Source organism: Onthophagus taurus, chromosome 10, assembly GCF_036711975.1.
Source record: "Onthophagus taurus isolate NC chromosome 10, IU_Otau_3.0, whole genome shotgun sequence".
NCBI classification, from domain to species: Eukaryota; Metazoa; Arthropoda; class Insecta; order Coleoptera; family Scarabaeidae; genus Onthophagus; species Onthophagus taurus.
Genome location: NC_091975.1, coordinates 622,899 through 643,827, shown reverse-complemented (window position 1 = coordinate 643,827; position 20,929 = coordinate 622,899). Strand labels below are relative to the sequence as shown.

At 29.4% G+C, this 20,929-nt stretch overlaps 5 protein-coding genes across 7 annotated transcripts; 4 read left to right on the top strand and 1 right to left on the bottom strand.

Moving 5' to 3' along the window:
• Positions 1-4,252: 4,252 nt before the first annotated feature.
• On the top strand, positions 4,253-5,011 carry LOC111417976 (serine protease ami-like). Its single transcript, XM_023050416.2, has one exon. It carries the CDS (start codon positions 4,253-4,255, stop codon positions 5,009-5,011), a length of 759 nt encoding a protein of 252 aa, XP_022906184.2.
• A 3,626-nt stretch (positions 5,012-8,637) lies between these two features.
• LOC111417990 (uncharacterized) lies at positions 8,638-9,254 on the top strand. The gene is made up of 2 exons (XM_023050429.2): positions 8,638-8,795; positions 8,856-9,254. Exons 1-2 carry the CDS (start codon positions 8,722-8,724, stop codon positions 9,205-9,207), a joined length of 426 nt encoding a protein of 141 aa, XP_022906197.1. The 5' UTR covers positions 8,638-8,721; the 3' UTR covers positions 9,208-9,254.
• A 417-nt stretch (positions 9,255-9,671) lies between these two features.
• LOC111417980 (waprin-like protein) lies at positions 9,672-10,220 on the bottom strand. Its single transcript, XM_023050419.2, has 2 exons — positions 10,064-10,220; positions 9,672-10,013 (listed from the first exon to the last, which is right to left on the bottom strand). Exons 1-2 carry the CDS (start codon positions 10,131-10,133, stop codon positions 9,754-9,756), a joined length of 330 nt encoding a protein of 109 aa, XP_022906187.2. The 5' UTR covers positions 10,134-10,220; the 3' UTR covers positions 9,672-9,753.
• A 444-nt stretch (positions 10,221-10,664) lies between these two features.
• LOC111417977 (NKAP family protein CG6066) lies at positions 10,665-11,886 on the top strand. Its single transcript, XM_023050417.2, has 2 exons — positions 10,665-10,756; positions 10,828-11,886. Exon 2 carries the CDS (start codon positions 10,900-10,902, stop codon positions 11,797-11,799), a length of 900 nt encoding a protein of 299 aa, XP_022906185.2. The 5' UTR covers positions 10,665-10,756; positions 10,828-10,899; the 3' UTR covers positions 11,800-11,886.
• A 936-nt stretch (positions 11,887-12,822) lies between these two features.
• LOC111417973 (Choline transporter-like 2) lies at positions 12,823-20,915 on the top strand. Of its 3 annotated transcripts, none has more exons than XM_023050411.2 (12): positions 12,823-12,963; positions 14,415-14,537; positions 14,588-14,751; positions 14,806-14,971; positions 15,433-15,551; positions 18,429-18,594; positions 18,642-18,858; positions 18,910-19,078; positions 19,226-19,346; positions 19,404-19,849; positions 20,481-20,688; positions 20,743-20,915. In XM_023050411.2, exons 1-12 carry the CDS (start codon positions 12,924-12,926, stop codon positions 20,832-20,834), a joined length of 2,031 nt encoding a protein of 676 aa, XP_022906179.2. In that variant the 5' UTR covers positions 12,823-12,923; the 3' UTR covers positions 20,835-20,915. The 3 variants fall into 3 exon arrangements, with proteins under 3 accessions (XP_022906179.2, XP_022906177.2, XP_022906178.2); XM_023050409.2 differs by lacking the exon at positions 15,433-15,551 and adding an exon at positions 15,061-15,242; XM_023050410.2 differs by lacking the exons at positions 12,823-12,963; positions 15,433-15,551 and adding exons at positions 13,217-13,499; positions 15,061-15,242.
• The last annotated feature ends 14 nt before the right edge of the window (positions 20,916-20,929 follow it).

Sequence of the window (20,929 nt, the reverse complement as noted above, 5' to 3'; positions counted from 1 at the left end):
GGGAAACGGGAGGGACAGGACACGCACCCCATCTATCGGGCGCGGTACAACGTAGCGCATGTACCTATTTATATAAATGTCAGCCGCTGTTATAATTTATGTAGATATAATCGTTCGCTCGAATTGGCCTGTATCCTGCATCCATTTTCGAATAAAACTGTCAAAATTATTTATGTTGCGTGATGGCGATAGGCGCGTAATGAGTTTTATCGTCCGTTACGGTTGTAGGATTCCGACGCCGCCGTGGAAACGTGTACGAACTCGTCCAGGTGACAGCGGCCCCCACCACTTTCCAAGAGGAAGCGCGCTGGAACCAGCACAATTAGATGAAATCGTGGTTGTATATCTTAGAGTACGGGTTTGGAACGTTGTAGTAAAAAAGTTTTGGTATTTTTAACAATATTGCTCTTTTACACTTTTGCTCTCACAATCAGATGCATAAATATCGACAAAATTTCGAAAAAGTGAAATTTAGATGAAATTGTGGTTTTACATCTTGTTGTTAGTAGAGTACGTGATTCGGAACGTTTTAGTAAGAAAGTACGGTAATGGAAGCTATAACAGTACTCAAACGGGTGCTGTAATGAGACTCCTTACAGCATCCGATGCTGTAATGAGATTTTAGTAACATTTTATGGAACCAGTTCAAGTTGGTGACATTGGGTCATTAATTTTTCTAGTTGTCAATGTGACAATTTTTGTCTATGGATGTTTAAACACGTTCTTAGCGTCGAATACAAGGTCCACAATGATGAGGACATTGACTCTGAGCAATTTCTCTTATTTTGGGAGGTGTACATCAAACATTTTTTTCAGGTGAATATATTTTGTGTTTTGACAGTTTCTAATTGTCAATTCAAAGTTTCTATTTTCAAGTGTTCCGGTGTTACCAACTGCTACATACCTATTTCCCTACATTGCCAAAATTTACTTTATTTTTGTTAAAAAAAAGTATAAAAACACGAATTACAAAAAATAGCATAAAAAACACGTTTCATTAGACTTAAAGCACTCATTCATTAAAAATTTTTTAATGAATTTAACATTTTTAATATACTATTACACTCTTGCTCTCAGATGCATAAATATCGAGAAAACTTTGAAAATGTGAAAATTTCAATAATATTACTAGTTTTTATATCATATCATAAGATAGACTTATTATTACTTCAATTTAACATAAAAAGCATATCGTTATCCTTAATAATACGGATGATATGATTTTTTGAAAATTTCGTATTATTTTTAATTTATAAATTTGACAGTTTCTTCTTTAATAATTTTTTGCTGGAAATTTCAATAATATTACGATATAGTTTTTAGTTCATATCATAAGCTAGACTAATAAAGCTTCAATTTAACATATGAAGCATACCGTTATCCTTAAAAATACGGATGATATGATTTTTTGATAATTTCGTATTATTTTGATTTATAAATTTAACAGTTTCTTCTTTAATAATTTTTTCCTGGAAATTTCAATAATATTATAATATAGTTTTTATATCATATCATAAATTAGAATCTTTAAGCTACAATTTAACATATCAAGCATGCCGTTATCTATAATAATACGAATGATATGATTTCTTGAAAATTTCGTATTATTATTAATTTATAAATTTGACAGTTTCTTCTTTAATAATTATTTCCTGGAAATTTCTATAATATTACCTTATAGTTTTTATATCATGTCATAAACCAGACTCATTAAGCTTCAATTTAACATATGAAGCATACCGTTATCCTTAAAAATACCGATGATATGATTTTTTGATAATTTCGTATTATTTTGATTTATAAATTTAACAGTTTCTTCTTTAATAATTTTTTCCTGGAAATTTCAATAATATTATAATATAGTTTTTATATCATATCATAAATTAGAATCTTTAAGCTACAATTTAACATATCAAGCATGCCGTTATCTATAATAATACGGATGATATGATTTCTTGAAAATTTCGTATTATTTTTAATTTATAAATTTAACAGTTTCTTCTTTAATAATTTTTTTCTGGAAATTTCAATAATATTACCTTATAGTTTTTATATCATATCATAAACCAGACTCATTAAGCTTCAATTTAACATATGAAGCATACCGTTATCCTTAAAAATACCGATGATATGATTTTTTGATAATTTCGTATTATTTTGATTTATAAATTAAACAGTTTCTTCTTTAATAATTTTTTCCTGGAAATTTCAATAATATTATAATATAGTTTTTATATCATATCATAAACTAGAATCTTTAAGCTACAATTTAACATATCAAGCATGCCGTTATCTATAATAATACGGATGATATGATTTCTTGAAAATTTCGTATTATTTTTAATTTATAAATTTGACAATTTCTTCTTTAATAATTATTTCCTGGAAATTTCAATAATATTACCTTATAGTTTTTATATCATATCATAAACCAGACTCATTAAGCTTCAATTTAACATATGAAGCATACCGTTATCCTTAAAAATACCGACGATATCATTTTTTGATAATTTCGTATTATTTTGATTTATAAATTTAACAGTTTTTTCTTTAATAATTTTTTCCTGGAAATTTCAATAATATTATAATATAGTTTTTATATCATATCATAAACTAGAATCTTTAAGCTACAATTTAACATATCAAGCATGCCGTTATCTATAATAATACGGATGATATGATTTCTTGAAAATTTCGTATTATTTTTAATTTATAAATTTGACAATTTCTTCTTTAATAATTATTTCCTGGAAATTTCAATAATATTACCTTATAGTTTTTATATCATATCATAAGCTAGACTAATTAAGCTTCAATTTAACAAATGAAGCATACCGTTATCCTTAAAAATACCGATGATATAATTTTTTGATAATTTCGTATTATTTTGATTTATAAATTTAACAGTTTCTTCTTTAATAATTTTTTTCTGGAAATTTCAATAATATTATAAATAGAATCATTAAGCTTCAATTTAACATACATATCATATCAAGATTCCAAAAAACATAGTTAATATGATGTTTTGAAAATTTATCTACTATTCATAAATTTAACACTTTCTTCTCTAATAATTTTTTCCTAGATATTTCAATAATATTACCTAATAGTTTTTATATAATATCATAAACTAGAAGCTTTAAGCTTCAATTTAACATACAAATCATATCATGATTCTTTAAAATGCAGTAGATATGATTTTTCTAAAATTTCGTGTTATTTTGATTTATAAATTTGGCAATTTGTTCTTCAACAATTTATTCCTCGAAATTTTAATAATATAATCTTATAGTTTTTATATCATACCATAAACTAGGATTTTTAGGCTTCAATTTAACATACATATCATATCAAATATCTCAAAATTACAGTCGATATGATTTTTTGAAAATTTCGTATTATTTTTAATTTATAAATTTGGCAATTTCTTCTTTAATAGTTTTTTTCTGGAAATTTCAATAATCTTACCTTCTAGTTTTTATATCATATCATAAACTGGACTCATTAAGGCACAATTTAGCATACATATCATATCAAGATTCCTAGAAACACAGTTAATATGATATTTTGAAAGAAACCTTATCTTTAAACTTCAAGTTAACATACATATCATGTCAATATTATTAAAAATTAAATTTTTAATTTCTTTAATGAGTTTTTGTAATAAATCGGTTCCACTTTATCAAAATCAGTTACTAATCAAGATGCATCACGAGTGGAACGAGACTGACTGTAGTAACCGGAAAAGCACCTAATCCCCATCCGAACGCTCTCGCGGATGTAAAAACGAGATCCAATAACTCGAAGCTATTTATTTCCCCATCCAGTCGATTCGGGCGTTTTATTTATCCGTTCTCACAGATCGGCGGCTTCGTTGCGACCCCCTCGAATCCGCCATTTGAATGGCGGACGAACGCTCTCGATTCACCCGGATTTATCTCCCCCGAACGAAACTAACTCCAATACACCCGGAGATTTTTAGTTTCACATTTTTGTTCCAAAAACGTAGTTCACTTAGAACAGAAAGCATCAATAAGTCAAGGTATTGCGTCTATTATGGATCGAGATCGTAAAATATTTAAGGTTATAGACGAAAAAAGAATTTTTGGACCAACACGAAAGTGAAGTCAACTAAAGTCTTGATGCAATGAAATTTTAATCAGCTCCTTTGCCGGAATTGTTTCGTCTTTGTTTAGAAATGACTGACAACGTCAAAGTAATTATTGTTTTAGTTCTAATTAATTTTAAGCTAATGCGAGGAGATAATTTCCGTTTATCGCACGTGGAAAGGTTGGAATCGATGGAGCGGTGTTATAAGTATTTAGGAATTATCAAAAATAACGATGAAGTGATTTGCACCGGATCTTTGTTAAGCCAAGATTGGGTTTTAACCTCGGAACAATGTTGTTTGGATTTGAACCCAAAAACGGCGCACGTTGGATTTGGTTTGTTGATTTGGAGAGAAACCAATTTTATTTCGAAAATATTAAGCGTTGTTTTCAATCAGGATCTTTGTCTGATTAAGTTAAAAGAAAGCATTTTGGAAAATCGCGTTATCAAATATGGGAATGTTACAGATAGTTATGAAATAGCAAATTGCGACATCTCATTTATGGCTAGGTTAGAAAAAAATACTCGAAACAACGAGCGAAGTGTTAAATGCGAAAAAATGGTTGCCGTGGAAAAGAGTGAGTGCGGAAAAATCAACGATGACTTTGGATGTACCAAAAACGCATTTTCTTCAATAACCGCAGATTGCATCTTAAACAGGGGTGGTCCAATTATGTGCAACGACAACGTACAAATAGGAGTAATCACCAAGATTTTAGGTTGTGACGAAAAAGGATATCTAATTGGGTACACAAACCTCAAAAAGCACCTCCTTTTCATTCAAAGAGTTATCAACGGAACCATCTCAATCAAAAATTTAAACTTAAGATCATCATCCCAACAAATCAGAATGAGTATAAAACGATTTTTGTTGCTAATTATTTTCCTTTGTAACATGTAAAAATAAAATTCGATGATACATCCGTGTATATATCATAGTTTAAAATCTGCAACGGCAGAACCCGCCCGAACATGAAAAATGGCACGGTAATACGTTACCGGACAAAAAGTTTCCATAAACAAGTCGATAAATTTTGCTTTCGGGTGCTATAGCAACGCGCCCCGGTAGGGCCAACCCGACGGTCCAGCGGGAAGGTAAATTTCACTGCGTGCTCATCCACGTTTAAATTTAAGAATGCACGATACATTTCAAGAGTATACACAACCTTTTTGCAACAAAAATTCCTTTTGAAAAACGGCTGGAAACCCTTTCTTCCGTTTCGTAAAGCAATTTCGAGACGTTTCAACTACTCAAAGATACGAATATGATATGGTTGAGAATAAATTAAAAAATAACGAGAAATTTTTGAAAAAAATCATATCGATTGTGTTTTTAACGATTTTGGTATGATATTTTAATTATGATATGATATAAAAACTATTAAGTAATATTACTAAAATTTTCAGGAAAAAATTATTATAGATGAAATTGCCAAATTTATACATCAAAATAATACGAAATTTTCAAAAAATCAGATCATCCGTATTTTTAAGGATAGCGGTATGCTTCATATGTTAAATTGAAGCTTAATTAGTCTAGCTTATGATATGAACTAAAAACTATATCGTAATATTATTGAAATTTCCAGCAAAAAATTATTAAAGAAGAAACTGTCAAATTTATAAATTAAAAATAATACTAAATTTTCAAAAAATCATATCGACTGTAATTTTGAGAATTTTGATATGATATGTATGTTAAATTGAAGCCTAAAAATCCTAGTTTATGATATGATATAAAAACTATAAGATTATATTATTAAAATTTCCAGGAATAAATTGTTGAAGAACAAATTGCCAAATTTATAAATCAACATAACACGAAATTTTAGAAAAATCATATCTACTGCATTTTAAAGAATCATGATATGATTTGTATGTTAAATTGAAGCTTAAAGCTTCTAGTTTATGATATTATATAAAAACTATTAGGTAATATTATTGAAATATCTAGGAAAAAATTATTAGAGAAAAAAGTGTCAAATTTATGAATAGTAGATAAATTTTCAAAACATCATATTAACTGTGTTTTTAGGAATTTTGATATGATATGTATGTTAAATTGAAGCTTAATGATTCTAGTTTATGATATGATAAAAAAACTACAAGATAATATTATTGAAATTTCCAGGAAAAAATTATTAAAGAAGAAACTCAAATTTATAAATCAAAATAATACGAAATTATCAAAAAATGATATCATCGGTATTTTTAAGGATAACGGTATGCTTCATATGTTAAATTGAAGCTTAATGAGTCTGGTTTATGATATGATATAAAAACTATAAGGTAATATTATTGAAATTTCCAGCAAAAAAATTATTATAGATAACGGCATGCTTGATATGTTAAATTGTAGCTTAAAGATTCTAGTTTATGATATGATATAAAAACTATATTACAATATTTATGAAATTTATTGAAAAAAACTGTAAAATTTATAAATCAAAATAATACGAAATTATCAAAACATGATATCATCGGTATTTTTAAAGATAGCGGTATACTTCATATATTAAATTGAAGCTTAATGAGTCTGGTTTATGATGTGATATAAAAACTATAAGGTAATATTATTGAAATTTCCAGGAAATAATTATTAAAGAAGAAATTGTCAAATTTATAAATTAAAAATAATACGAAATTTTCAAGAAATCATATCATCCGTATTATTATAGATAACGGCATGCTTGATATGTTAAATTGCAGCTTAAAGATTCTAGTTTATGATATGATATAAAAACTATATTACAATATTATTGAAATTTCCAGGAAATAATTATTAAAGAAGAAACTGTCAAATTTATAAATCAAAATAATACGAAATTATCAAAAATTGATATCATCGGTATTTTTAAGGATAACAGTATGCTTCATATGTTAAATTGAAGCTTAATGAGTCTGGTTTATGATGTGATATAAAAACTATAAGGTAATATTATTGAAATTTCCAGGAAATAATTATTAAAGAAGAAATTGTCAAATTTATAAATTAAAATAATACGAAATTTTCAAGAAATCATATCATCCGTATTATTATAGATAACGGCATGCTTAATATGTTAAATTGTAGCTTAAAGATTCTAGTTTATGATATGATATAAAAACTATATTATAATATTATTGAAATTTCCAGGAAAAAATTATTAAAGTAGAAACTGTTAAATTTATAAATCAAAATAATACGAAATTATCAAAAAATCATATCATCGGTATTTTTAAGGATAACGGTATGCTTCATATGTTAAATTGAAGCTTAATGAGTCTGGTTTATGATATGATATAAAAACTATAAGGTAATATTATTGAAATTTCCAGGAAATAATTATTAAAGAAGAAATTGTCAAATTTATAAATTAAAAATAATACGAAATTTTCAAGAAATCATATCATCCGTATTATTATAGATAACGGCATGCTTGATATGTTAAATTGTAGCTTAAAGATTCTAGTTTATGATATGATACAAAAACTATATTATAATATTATTGAAATTTCCAGGAAATAATTATTAAAGAAGAAACTGTCAAATTTATAAATTAAAAATAATACGAAATTTTCAAAAAATCATATCATCCGTATTATTATAGATAACGGCATGCTTAATATGTTAAATTGTAGCTTAAAGATTCTAGTTTATGATATGATATAAAAACTATATTATAATATTATTGAAATTTCCAGAAAAGAATTCCAAAAGAACCATATCGATCGTATTTTCACCTCTGCATATATTTGCGCTTGTAATAATGTTTGTCGTTGAAAATGATTTCTGTGAAAACGACATTTTCGAATCGGTTCGACGCGTCACATTTTGCGGCGTAAACAGGCAGTCGGTTCGGTCCGCAACAATAAATATGTTTATTTAATTGATTATTTATGGCATTAACAGCACCCTCGAGTGGATGGGTACGCCGCCCCGCTAACTATAGTTTGGGGCGTAGCAACAAATATTGTGAGCCACCCACCGTTATTAAAATTCGAATTGCCGCCCCAGTTTCGGTCTGAAATATTAACGCAATATGTGTCGCCGAATTATTTACTCGACATAATTAATTTAAACACACGCCGCCTCCAACCCTGCGTTGTCCTCCACCAAATAAATATCCCTAACGACTCTAATTCAGTAAATACATTGATTTTCAAAAAAACAAAGAACTGAATATTCAAGATTGACGAGATAACTGTTGATTCCGATAGGAGAAGGAAGCAAAGCAGGACGTGCTATTGCAACCCCAAGTGACTAGAGCAACGCCTGCGGCCCGTGCAACAAGCTCATTATGTGAGCGCAACAGCAGGTCCTTTAAAAAATGAAGGGGTCCCACTTGGCAGCAGCTCGTCCTTATATTGAATGCAGAACGGTTGCCAAACGGTTTTGCTCTTTAACGTAAATGAAAACACTGTAAACAGAAAATTTCCCTTACTTTTTCAAAAATACATACTTTAAAATTCAAATTGAATCCGAACCGAATCTTTCGTTGCCATTCAAAAAAAAATTCGTTGTATACCCGGCTTCATTTCGTTGCCGAGCGACGTCTAACCAAAACAGAGTCCCTCGACATTTACGTCTCGAAAATACACACCAAAATTCTCGTGTCCAACGGGGATAGAATGGAAAATGCCCATCCGGAACCGAACGGCGTCGTCCCTGAATCCCCCGAAACCCACGTAAAAGATATGGAAAGGTAAATATCCCGTAAAAATATCTATCACAATTTTAACTTATTCCTTGACTTCTTTTATAGCACAAAAGACGAAGATTTGGAGAAATTGGAGGAACTTCAATCGCAGCTTGTTACGATTTACAGCGAGATTGAAGATTTTTATAAAAAGATGCCTTTAACGGTAGATAGGACCCAATACGTGGATAATGTTATCTCTGATATCGAGACCATTGTGTGTAGCCTCCAAAATATCGCTTCCGTTGATGATGCCAATAATATTCAAGAAGACAAAAACCTTCCATCGGGAGATGAAAAATTTCCATCGAACGACAAGATTAATCCGATGGAAGACCAAACTGAATCGTGCGAGAAACAGAATAAAAATGTTAAAAATGAAGAACAACAACGGTGGGATCAGGAACACAAAGCTTAATATAATCAACAACCCGTTAAAAAATTTTAATAAAAATTAATAAAGAATTTTTGTATTTGTTAAGGTTGCACCATCTATTATTAGATGGGTTAACTATAAATTACAGGTTACTGTATTTCAACTACAGAAATCGTTAACTATTAATATTGCTCTATTGCACTATTGCTATTAGATGCGTCAATATTGAGAAATATACAAAAATATGAAGAATAGAAGATATACATAAAATACTGAGACAAATATAGGCAAATATAATCTATCTAAAAGTAGTGTACTCGTTTTAATATAAAAAAAACAAAGGCGGAAAACTTTATCAATAAATTTTGTTCATTATCAACCCTAGAAGATATGTTTCTTAATCGATTTCATTCCAATTCTATTAGCTTTTTATTACATGCCTAAGACGATGGAAACTTAAAAATTAAGGTTTTTGTGATGAATTAAAACAAGAAAAACCACAAGAATTTACTTTATCTGTTTATTTTGTACATATTGATTAAATAAAGATAGTAGTATTGTATAAAGTAAAGAAAAAAGGTTTTTGTATTAAGATCGAACACATTTTTGACGATTTGTGGTGCGATCTATTTGACACTTTTCAAACGCGCTACATTTTACGTTTCCACAATAAGACCCAGTTGCAGTGTTCTTTGAACCTTTATAATCATCATCTCCGCCTCTTATATTTTCGGCAACGCACGATTTTGTGTTACAAATGTTATTGCAACATCTTTTACCGAAACACTCGGTATCGTCTTTGCATTTTGGACTGCACGAAGTGACCTTGCTGGCCAAAGGACAACTTTCTAAAAAATTACAAAGAAATAAATGTTATTTTAAATGTTCATTTACTTACTTCCTTGGCCGTAAACGTATGTTACTAAGAATACAATGGAAAATACCAATAATAGTTGTACTTTACCCATTTTATTTGTTTGTAATATAACAAGTTTGCTTGAAGCTTCGCTCGAACGAGAAAGACTGAGTGTTGCAAACAACTTTCTTAATTTATACCTCCTTGATAGCTCGGGGACACTTTAAACTGTTATTAAAGCCGTGATTAAACCATCACGTGTTAAAAAAAAACGAGAAAAGAGTTTGTGTCAGTCTTTTTAACAAAACGTTTAGATCCCATTAAAAAATCTTGGCCCCAATGTTTTTGTTCTTGTTAATTAGATATTATTTGCTATAAATAGTGTTGAATAACATATTTTAATGTGTTTATAATTCTTGGAAGTGTTTTTTAGATGATTGTTATGTAAACAAAATGTTTATTATTTCTTTTTTAATTTGAGATATTAATATCAAAAAAGACTAAATTATGATATTAAAGTAATAATAAATAAAATAAAACACTTTTGAAATGTAATAAATGTATTTAATTAAAATAATTATATTAAATTTTTATATTTGACGTTTCAACTTCATTGAGGTTATGTTAAATTGTCAAAAACATTAATTGATGACGTTTCAATTTATATTGAGGTTATGTTAAATTGTCAAAATAATTAATTTATTAAGAAAATCGTAAAATACACTATTAATTAACGTAAGATTATCTTCTTTAAGGCGTAGATTTAAATTTTTAAATTTGCCGCTATTTTATTTTGTATATTTTAGATTTGACGTTTTAATTTATATTGAGGTTATGTTAAACCGTCATAAACATTGATTGTAAAATATCTCGTTAAAATGAGTAGTAAACCATATAGAAGGCGTTCAAGATCACCAATTTCTTCCTTAAGACGTTCTAAAGAGCATAAAAGATCGAGATCTAGATCAGGTACAAGGCATCGAGATGAAAAATATTCAGAACATAACCTCTATAAAAGTAGAGAGAATGGTTTCGATCGAAAATTCAAGCATCATTCGAAATCGCAAGAAGAGGAGTTTATGGAGGCGCGTAGACAAGAAAGGGAATTAATTGGGGTACAAGATTGTCCTCATATTTGGGGAAAAAGTCCTACAATGGAAGAAATAAAAACGAGTTCATCCGGGAGTGAATCTGATGATAAAGAAATAATTAGAGAGAAAAAGGAAAAGAAAAAGCGGAAAAAAGAGAAAAGTAAGAAAAATAAAAAGGAGAAGAAACGAAAAAAAGATAAAAAGAAAAAGAAAAAAGTGTCTTCCTCCAGTTCTAGTGATGATAACCAAGAAGACGAATGGGTTGAAAAAGATTTAAACAAAATTAAAACCAAAAAAACATCAGACGATGAAGACGACGCAATCGGACCAGAACAAAAACCTTTAACAACTTTATCACATAAAGAAATGGGGAAGGCTTTATTACCTGGAGAAGGAGCAGCTATGGCTGCTTATGTAGCAGAAGGAAAAAGAATCCCAAGAAGAGGAGAAATTGGGTTAACCTCCGATCAAATAGCCTCGTACGAATCGGTTGGATATGTTATGTCCGGCTCAAGACATCGAAGAATGGAAGCTGTGCGAATAAGAAAAGAAAATCAAATCTATTCCGCCGATGAAAAACGCGCTTTGGCTATGTTTAGTAAAGAGGAAAGAAGCAAAAGAGAAAATCTTATTTTAGGACAATTTAAGGAAATGGTTAAATCGAAATTAGGCGAAAAAAAAGATTAGGTTTTAATTATTTTATTACAATAATTCTGTATGATAAGTTTTTTAACGTCATTTCTAATTAATTTACTAAAAAATAAAAAAATTTAATTTTGACGTTTTACATAACCTCAAAAAAACGATTTAGTCCCAATTGTAAGCAAAAATCTTCATGATTCGAGATTGCTTATTTATAAATGATTCCATTTTTTAATTATGTAACGGATTAGCTCATTAATAAAAAGATTTTATTTATTTAAATTAATGTTGGGTTAAATCCTTGTAAGGTGGCGACATCTCTTAGCTTCTAACGTAGAGGTATTAACGCAAAATTATTTAAAATACAAGAAGTAATCTAATTTAATTTTTAATTAGGTTATGAAGTTATGCTTTAATATTAATAATTAAATATCAATAATTGTTCACGTTTAAGTTGGGATTAATTAAAAATTAAAATTAGTCACTTTAATCATAGATGTCGCCATCGACAAATTTATTTTTATTGTGAAACGTCAAAATTTAAATTAACTGTCACAATTTTAGAACGAATTTGTAATTTAAATCTAAAAATAGCGGCGTTTGTGCTAATTTACGAAATTATTCGTTTTAAAATAGCCGCTTTTTCATTAAATGGATTAAATCGAAAAATTATCGAAACATTTCGTCGTACTAATCATAACAAGAAAAGGATTATTGCGAAATTAAGAGGAGTAATTGTGAAAACAACATTAAGAAGGTCACCAACGTTGTGTATTCGGTGCAGAGAAATGAATTCAGTTGCGCTCCAACAACCGTCGTTATAACACGTTTTAAAATTTTCCTTTTTCTATGTTGTTTAGGGTGAATATTTACTTTGTGTTTAATTAATCAGTCGTATTTGATAAGATAGGATTAAATTAGAATTAGAAGAGATGAAAGCAGTAATCCCAACGATTTTTACGTTAAATATTAATTAAATCCTTTCACGATTTACAAAAAATATTGGGAAATTTATGGATACTTGAATCGATTAGATTACAATTAATAAACTTGTTTGAAATAAACATTCGATGACTCAAATGGAGTTAACAGGATAATTCGGAGAAATTTAGAAACAGTGTTTTTATCAAAGCTATTCGAGGTGATAAGTTTTCAGTTGAGCTTTAACTATGAGGGGATCAAGAAGCGCTTTAGCTGACAACGATATCGGTGAGTTTTAATAAATTAATTATAAATAATACTCATAAAAAGCGTGATTCAATTTCTTTTAACGTTATCAGTTGGAAAAAAATTAAAAAATATAACAATAAACGACATTGGCACGATTTTATAAGGTAGGTCACATTTTAAACAATGCAAAAGAAATAAATACATACTACAAAAACTGTTTGTTTTTCCCAATACATTATAATCAATCGCTTATCTTATTATAACCATATCTGTGAAGCAATACAAGATTTATACGGATAAAGATAAAAATAATAAGTTTAAATGAACGTTAAGTTACTTATTATTTCTTATTTTCTCGAGGTCATTCCTTAAATGCTTGACAACTTCATCGGTAAGGTCAATGCTTAAAACGAAGTTATTGCGGTCGTTCGTTATCAAGATAAAAGTTAAATAGTGTTATCGGTTTCGTTAAGCCACAAAATTAATGTGTACGTGGGTGTTATAACTTTTTTCGAAAAAATACTTGTTTTTGTTGCTAAAAATGACTCGAAATCGAGATGACGAATACGATTACGGTAAGTTATCAAACAAACACATTTTAACGACACAAAAATGTTTAAAGGGCGTGCGCGTAAACAAACTTTGCGAATAAAGTTATTAATTTCAGCCTCTTCGAGTCTAGACAGTTCATTGACCCCCAAATTAATGAACGCGCCAAGTAAAAACACGTTATTTCGTTTTTATTGAGTTTAAAGTTATTTCAAATTTTGATTCATCACAAATTAAAATTGTTGTAAATTAATGTTTTGCATAAAAATGCGTTCGATTGGTTGCCTAACTTATAAGTTAAATAAAATGAAACGTCGATAAAGTAGAAAACGTTATTAAAACGTCACTTTAATTTAAATTTATTATTTAACCTTAAACGTCAAGTAGAAACATTATTTTTTTAATTAACACTAAACTGAGATCAAACAAACACATTTTAACGACACAAAAATGTTTAAAGGGCGTGCGCGTAAACAAACTTTGCGAATAAAGTTATTAATTTCAGCCTCTTCGAGTCTAGACAGTTCATTGACCCCCAAATTAATGAACGCGCCAAGTAAAAACACGTTATTTCGTTTTTATTGAGTTTAAAGTTATTTCAAATTTTGATTCATTAAAAATTAAAATTGTTGTAAATTAATGTTTTGCATAAAAATGCGTTCGATTGGTTGTCTAACTTATAAGTTAAATAAAATGGTACGTCGATAAAGTAGAAAACGTTATTAAAACGTCACTTTAATTTAAATTTATTATTTAACCTTAAACGTCAAGTAGAAACATTATTTTTTTAATTAACACTAAACTGAGATCTAAAAAAACAATTAAAATTAGACTTTCAGTTTGTGTCACAGTTTTAAAACACCCTAGATAATACCAACCGAAACCCTAATAATTTGACTTTGACAGGTTATTAATTTTAATTAATTTAAATTTAATTTTAGGTGAAAGAATATCGTATAATCCAGATTTTAATGGTCCATTAAAAGGAAGATCTTGTACAGATGTGATTTGCCTATTACTTTTTTTGGTTTTTATCGGATGCTGGATCGGAATCGGAATTTTTGGTAAATTAAATAAAAAAATAATCAAAAAAAATTAACAATTTAATTTTAAGCCTTTGTAAACGGAGATCCAGAAAAATTATTGATACCGAGAGATTCCTATGGAAGTAGATGTGGATACGATGCCCACGTTAAAGACAAACCATATTTACATTTTTTCGATCTCACGAAATGTATTGATCCATCTGTACCATTTACTGGATGCAACACTCCACAAGTATAATAAACGCTTTAAAATATTAAAGAATTCTTAATTTAATTGTTTTTTTAGGTTTGTGTTAAAAATTGTCCAAAAGAGAGTTATTATCATATTGAAAATAGTAATCAAAATGATAAATCAAAAACAGTGTGCAAATATGATATAAATGAAAATGAATCTTTGGATAGTTTAGTAAAAAAGGGTGATTGCGCCAAATGGGTTTTAAAAAGCGAACAAAGTAAGTATAAAAGATGTTTATTTTTATTGTTTTATGTCCATGAAATGTGTTGTTTTGTTGTGAATCTTTCCAAATTCGATATTTATCAGTTCTTAAGAGATGTTTGTACAAAATCGAGGATCGTCGATCTTTGAAAATACCAAGATCTTCCAACATTGAACGAGACGAAGTATCCGAAGTGAAAAAATTTTTGGATATTGCAAGCAGCTGGCTTGGTCTTGTTGTCCAATACGCAGTCGATCGTTTCTCAGACAGCGTTGAAGCTCAACAGGTAAAAATAAATCAAGATTTTTTAACATCTAAAGAATCTTTGGTCTTCTTCCTTCATCTAATAACATTTCAATTTTCGAAGTAGGTGTTGTTTTGTCATCTAAAAATGATTTCCGTTCTAAAATAAATCCTCTTTGTTGTCATTTATGTGTGTTTTTGATGAATTAATAATTAATTTTTGCAATTTTTAGTTCTTAATAGGTGTGTTCCTTTTAAAGATGCATTAACAGGTTTTCCAAGTGATATTATAAATAACGATGAACTAATAAGTTCTACAAATAATATTAAAATTTTAGCTGAAATTGAAAAGGTAACATATATTATAGGTGTTGTTTTGTCGCTTTATTTGTTGCTTCATCGAGTCGTTGGATTTATTGTTTCTATTTTGTAATCTATAAATAATACTCCCTCTATCCAAAATTATGATATACATTTCTCTAAACTTTACAAGAGTCAAACCAGTTGTGTCAAAACTACAACTACGTAAAGTTAAAATATCTGCAAGTTAAAAGGTTATTCTACATCACGCTGGATGAAGCAGAACCAGAAAGGCATTGTAAAAGCAAACGGTTCATAATTAAAGTTATGTTAATGGCTGTAGTAGCCAGAACATGCTATGACAATGCCAGAAAACAGCAAAATCATGCACCAGTTCTGTATGGCTTAAATCTGAATTTTTACAACTACTAAAATATTGCTTTGAGGGAAAGCTAACTTATTCCATCGAATTCTACATAAAAAGTTGCTTTGGAAATAAAACAAATTATGTACCTACTATGTGTAGGAAGATAAGTATTCTATGAGATCATAAAATCATGACCTGGTCAATCCGAATCGAAGTCCGACAAAAATAAATGATTCGTGATTATTTTCGTTGCTTTCTTCTTGATCGTTTACTTCCACTTCATTTATAGCTTCATCTTCTTCTAGTTGCTCATTTCAATTCAGTGTAGAATTTTATTTTAATCCGACGTACTCAGAAATATTATTTAATATTTTACGATTTTAGCAAGAACACTTAAAGTCACAGTGAAATTGGATTTTTCATGTCCAGTAGTTACAATTTTTATGTCATCACTGCCTTTTTTTGCAAACGTAAATTTTGATGGTAAGTCAAAACTCACTGGTACTTCATTCATATTCCCAATGTTAATTAAGTCCATTTTATAGTCCAAATTGTATTAATTTTTCCTCCCAATTTGCTGGCAAATCTTGTCCCACCGATGTTATAGCTCTTCTTACAAAATCATTTCTTTTCAAAAACACCTGTATCTCTGAAACCGTAAGAGATATCGAAATGCGGTTTTCGCCATTAACTTTCTTATAAAAATCCGAGCCTCAGACAGTGATATCATTTTTCCTCTATCTCTTATATGTACAGGGTGGTTCAAATTCGATGTCCGAATAGGCTAACTCGGAAACTATAAGAGTTAGAAAAAAAGTAGCTTACATGTCATGATCTCGTTTTTCGAGAAACTGCTAATGCCGAAAACCTTATAGCGCTATCGTCTTTTGTTTTTCGCCTAGAGGCCAAAATTGAAAATATTGTGCTTCCATTAATGGGATTTGGTCCATATAATTGTTTATAATATTGTCAGATATGATTTGGTGGTACCTCTGGCCATTTAATTTTCCATCGTAAATTTTATACACTAACATTAAGTTCCAAGAAGTGCGCACCAAACGCTGAAGCCAAATCGTCCCTGACTCTGAATATCAATAGTTTGATGAGGATTTAGTTATTATGACGATTAAAGATACCATTGCTAGATATATAGCATTCATCAGTCCAAATAATTTTTCTTGGGAACGATGCATCTTCTAAACATTGTTGTTCGAACCATATACAAAATTGTAGACGCCTTTGAGAATCCCCTTCTACAAGCTGTTGACGTTTCCGTATTAAATATGGTTTAAATTTATTGTTTTTCAAAATAGTTAGAGCACGGCGTCTAGAAATTCCTGAATCCGCTTCAATTTGTCGACTGGAGATGGATGGATCTGCAATGACGGCTCCAATTACATCAATTGCGACATTTTCAGCACCTTGAATTTTATACTTTTGTGGTCTTGATTTTTTAAAACATCCATAGTTGATTAAATTTTCTTTCAGGCGGTTAAAAATTGACTTGATTGGGTAGCGATTTAGATATGTTTCACACGCAGCATCAGCGTTGTCATTATTGTGAATAAAACATTCCAACATATCATACTTTTCATAGTTACTGAATTCCATTTTCGAATTGAATGTTATTAGTTTTTAAAAAAACTACCTATTACAATTTCTGACTTAAGTTTTTTAACTAGATGACAAATAAACACACGTTACTATAGCAACTAGGTAGTATTTACTATTCGAACCCGCCTACTATAATCAAAATTTTGAATATTAGCCCTTATTATTTTGGAATTGAAAAATAACACTTATTTTCCGCACATACACCATGCATGCGATACATCATTGGAAAGCTAAAAATATCCTTTTTTCAGTAACATCATAATCAAGTATAGTTTGTATTTAAAAAAATACAACTTTGTGTTGTATCTCAAAAACCAACAAGTATATTTAAAATCTTTCAACGGCAGTGTATTCTACTTAAAAAAGTGTCTTAAGAACGTATCAACCCCATTTCTCCAATTTCAAAAATAAATGAAATATGAGCATTTTTTGAAATCGCGAAAATGTGACTTTTTGGCTATAACTTAAAAACAAAAGAAGGTAGAGGTTTGGTTTTTGCGGGATTGGATTAGTCTCGGAAAAAGAGACCGGGATATGGCACCTACTTTTTTCGTATCTCTGATAGTTTCTGAGATAGCCTATAGTAACAACCAAATTTGCCCACCCTGTACATAGAAAGAAAAGTTCCCTTTAAACCCCACCCTGTACATATACTACTGTTCTGTGACCCCACCCTGTACATATATTTAAATTAAGTTACAAATTGAATTACTAATTTTACAAATAAAGCAATTTACAGAGTTTTGTATATCATAATTTGGGACTGAGAGAGTAATACTTTAATTTTTCTGTTTCTTGTCGTATTCATAACCTCACTTTTTTGTTTTTTAAAAGATGGCGCTAGTGCAAAATTTGAATTGCGCGCGCGAAATGCTAATTTAAAATCATTTAATTATTCAATAATATTTAGCAATGTTCTTAATTATTTTAATAATTTAACTTAAATAGGCCGGCATGAACGTCGTAAACGACATTAAAGATTCGTACAAAGAAATCTTACTCGGAATTGGTTTAAGTATCGTTGTTTGTATCATTTACATCGTCTTACTGAGATGGATCGCTCCTGTTATGGTTTGGTTATCAATTCTTGGTGCATTGGCGGGATTAGCATTTTGTAAGTTATGCAACCAAATACGCAGTCGATAATTGAAAAAATTTTAGGTGTTTACTACAGCGTTACTCAATACCAATATTATAAAGATAATCCATATAAATACGAGGATGCTACAAATTCATTTGATAGAGCATTTAAAAAACCATCAACATGGATGTGGATTTTAATCATCCTCTCGGTGATTTTGGGTCTTTTATTTTTAATCGTGGTGTTTTTACGGAAAAGAATTGTTTTGGCGATTGCCTTAATTCAGGAAGGGAGCAAGTTGGTATTTTAATTTGATACTTTTTATTTTTATTAACATATTTTTCGTAGGGCTGTTAGTTCGACTACTTCAGCGCTTTTCTTCCCTATAATTCCGTGGATACTTCAATTTGGTGTGATTTGTTATACAATTGCTGTAGCTGTTTACATCTCAACCGTGGGAGGCCCCTTATATGAAGTTAGAAATTTTGACTCAAATAAATGTGATTGCAACTATGCAGTATGTATTAAAAATTAATTTTCGTAAAAAACATGACGTTTCATAAAATTGTTGTGAAGTTAGTTACAGTTGGTAACATTGAATTTGTGTCACATTGACGTTTAAACTTTATTCAAAAATTTATTAATTTAATACGATTCATTTTAGAATGGAGATGAATGTAACGTTGATACATTTATTAAGTGTGGCAATAAATTGGGTGAATACTGCGAGGCTACTTGTAAATTTATTAAAACAAGCAACGATAATTACGTTCCTTACATTCACGGTAATTAATCCTTTAATTAATTAATTACTTAATTTGATTTTTTTTCTTAATTTTTAGCTTTTAACATCATTGGATTTTTCTGGGGCGTTTTCTTCATCTCGGCTCTTTGCGAAATGATTCTAGCCGGAGTATTTGCAACGTGGTATTGGACGTTCGAGAAAAAGAACGTTCCGTTTTTCAACGTTACAACATCGACGTTAAGAACGTTGCGATATCACATCGGAACGTTGGCTTTTGGCTCATTAATCATTACGATTTGTCGGATTATCAGAGTGATTTTGGAATACATCGATCATAAATTGAAGAAATACGATAATGCGCTAACAAGGGCGATAATGTGCTGTTTAAAATGTTTCTTTTGGTGTTTGGAGAAATTTTTAAAATTCATTAATCGTAACGCTTACATTATGTGTGCCGTTCATGGCAAAAACTTTTGTGCTAGTGCCAAAGATGCTTTTAATCTACTTATTAGAAATATTTTAAGAGTCTTCGTTTTAGATAAGGTAATAATAATGAGGAGCGTCTGCTCAAAAGGGGCTATTTCATAGTAAAGAAATTTTAGAAACCCTATTTCCAAATGATTTCCACCATTTTGAACACTTGTAAAAGAGTTCTTTACCATTTAGATAAGATTTAAATAATTTTGCAAAGCTGTAATCAGTTTGCAGTGATTACCAATTCTGCCAACTCCGTTAAATTAGCTCAGCTGTCACTAAACTGCTTGACAAGAGTTACTTCTTTCTTTTTATTCCTGCTTACACATATCTTGAGGGTAATTATGCAACAATTTAGCAAACTGAACGGATATCTACTTCTTTCTTATAATACTGTTCAAGGTCTTTGATATCATACAGAGCCCAGTTTTCTTCCAAAACTTTCAATGTCCCATGTTTTCTATAAATTTCATAATATGGTTCAGGAAGTGCCATTAGTAGATTATTCAAAAAGTTTCTGAGACTGCCCTTATTATTGAAGCTTTGCTAAAAAGATGTCCTCATCAACAGAATCAAAAAATTAGTACAAAATTTGAAGGAGTTTTTACCAAACTAGTAAATTACGCTGAAAACTTTTGAACAGACGCTCCTCAATTATTAACATAATCATTATTTGGTGTTGATACAAATTCTTTTTTAGATAACGGATTTTCTGTTCTTCTTAAGCAAAATTATTGTTGTAATTGGTGTTTCAAGTATTATTTATTCAATTTTAACTTATGTAAGCGTCATCAAATTAAATTATGTTTATATCCCAATCATTTTTATTGCGATTTGCACGTATTTGATCGCATCGGTCTTCTTCAAAGTTTATATAATGGCTATTGATACCTTATTTTTGTGCTTCCGTAAGTTGTTTTCTACAACACGTATTTTTTGATTAATTATTTTTAAAATTTTAGTTGAAGATTGCGAACGCAACGATGGATCAAGAGAGAGGCCTTATTTTATGACCAAAAATCTTATGAACGTGCTCAACAAAAAGAATAAGTAATTGCATCTATTCTACAGATAAAATATGTGATATTTATTGAAATACAATAATAATGTAATAATATAAATATTTTAATCGTAATTTATTTAATAATC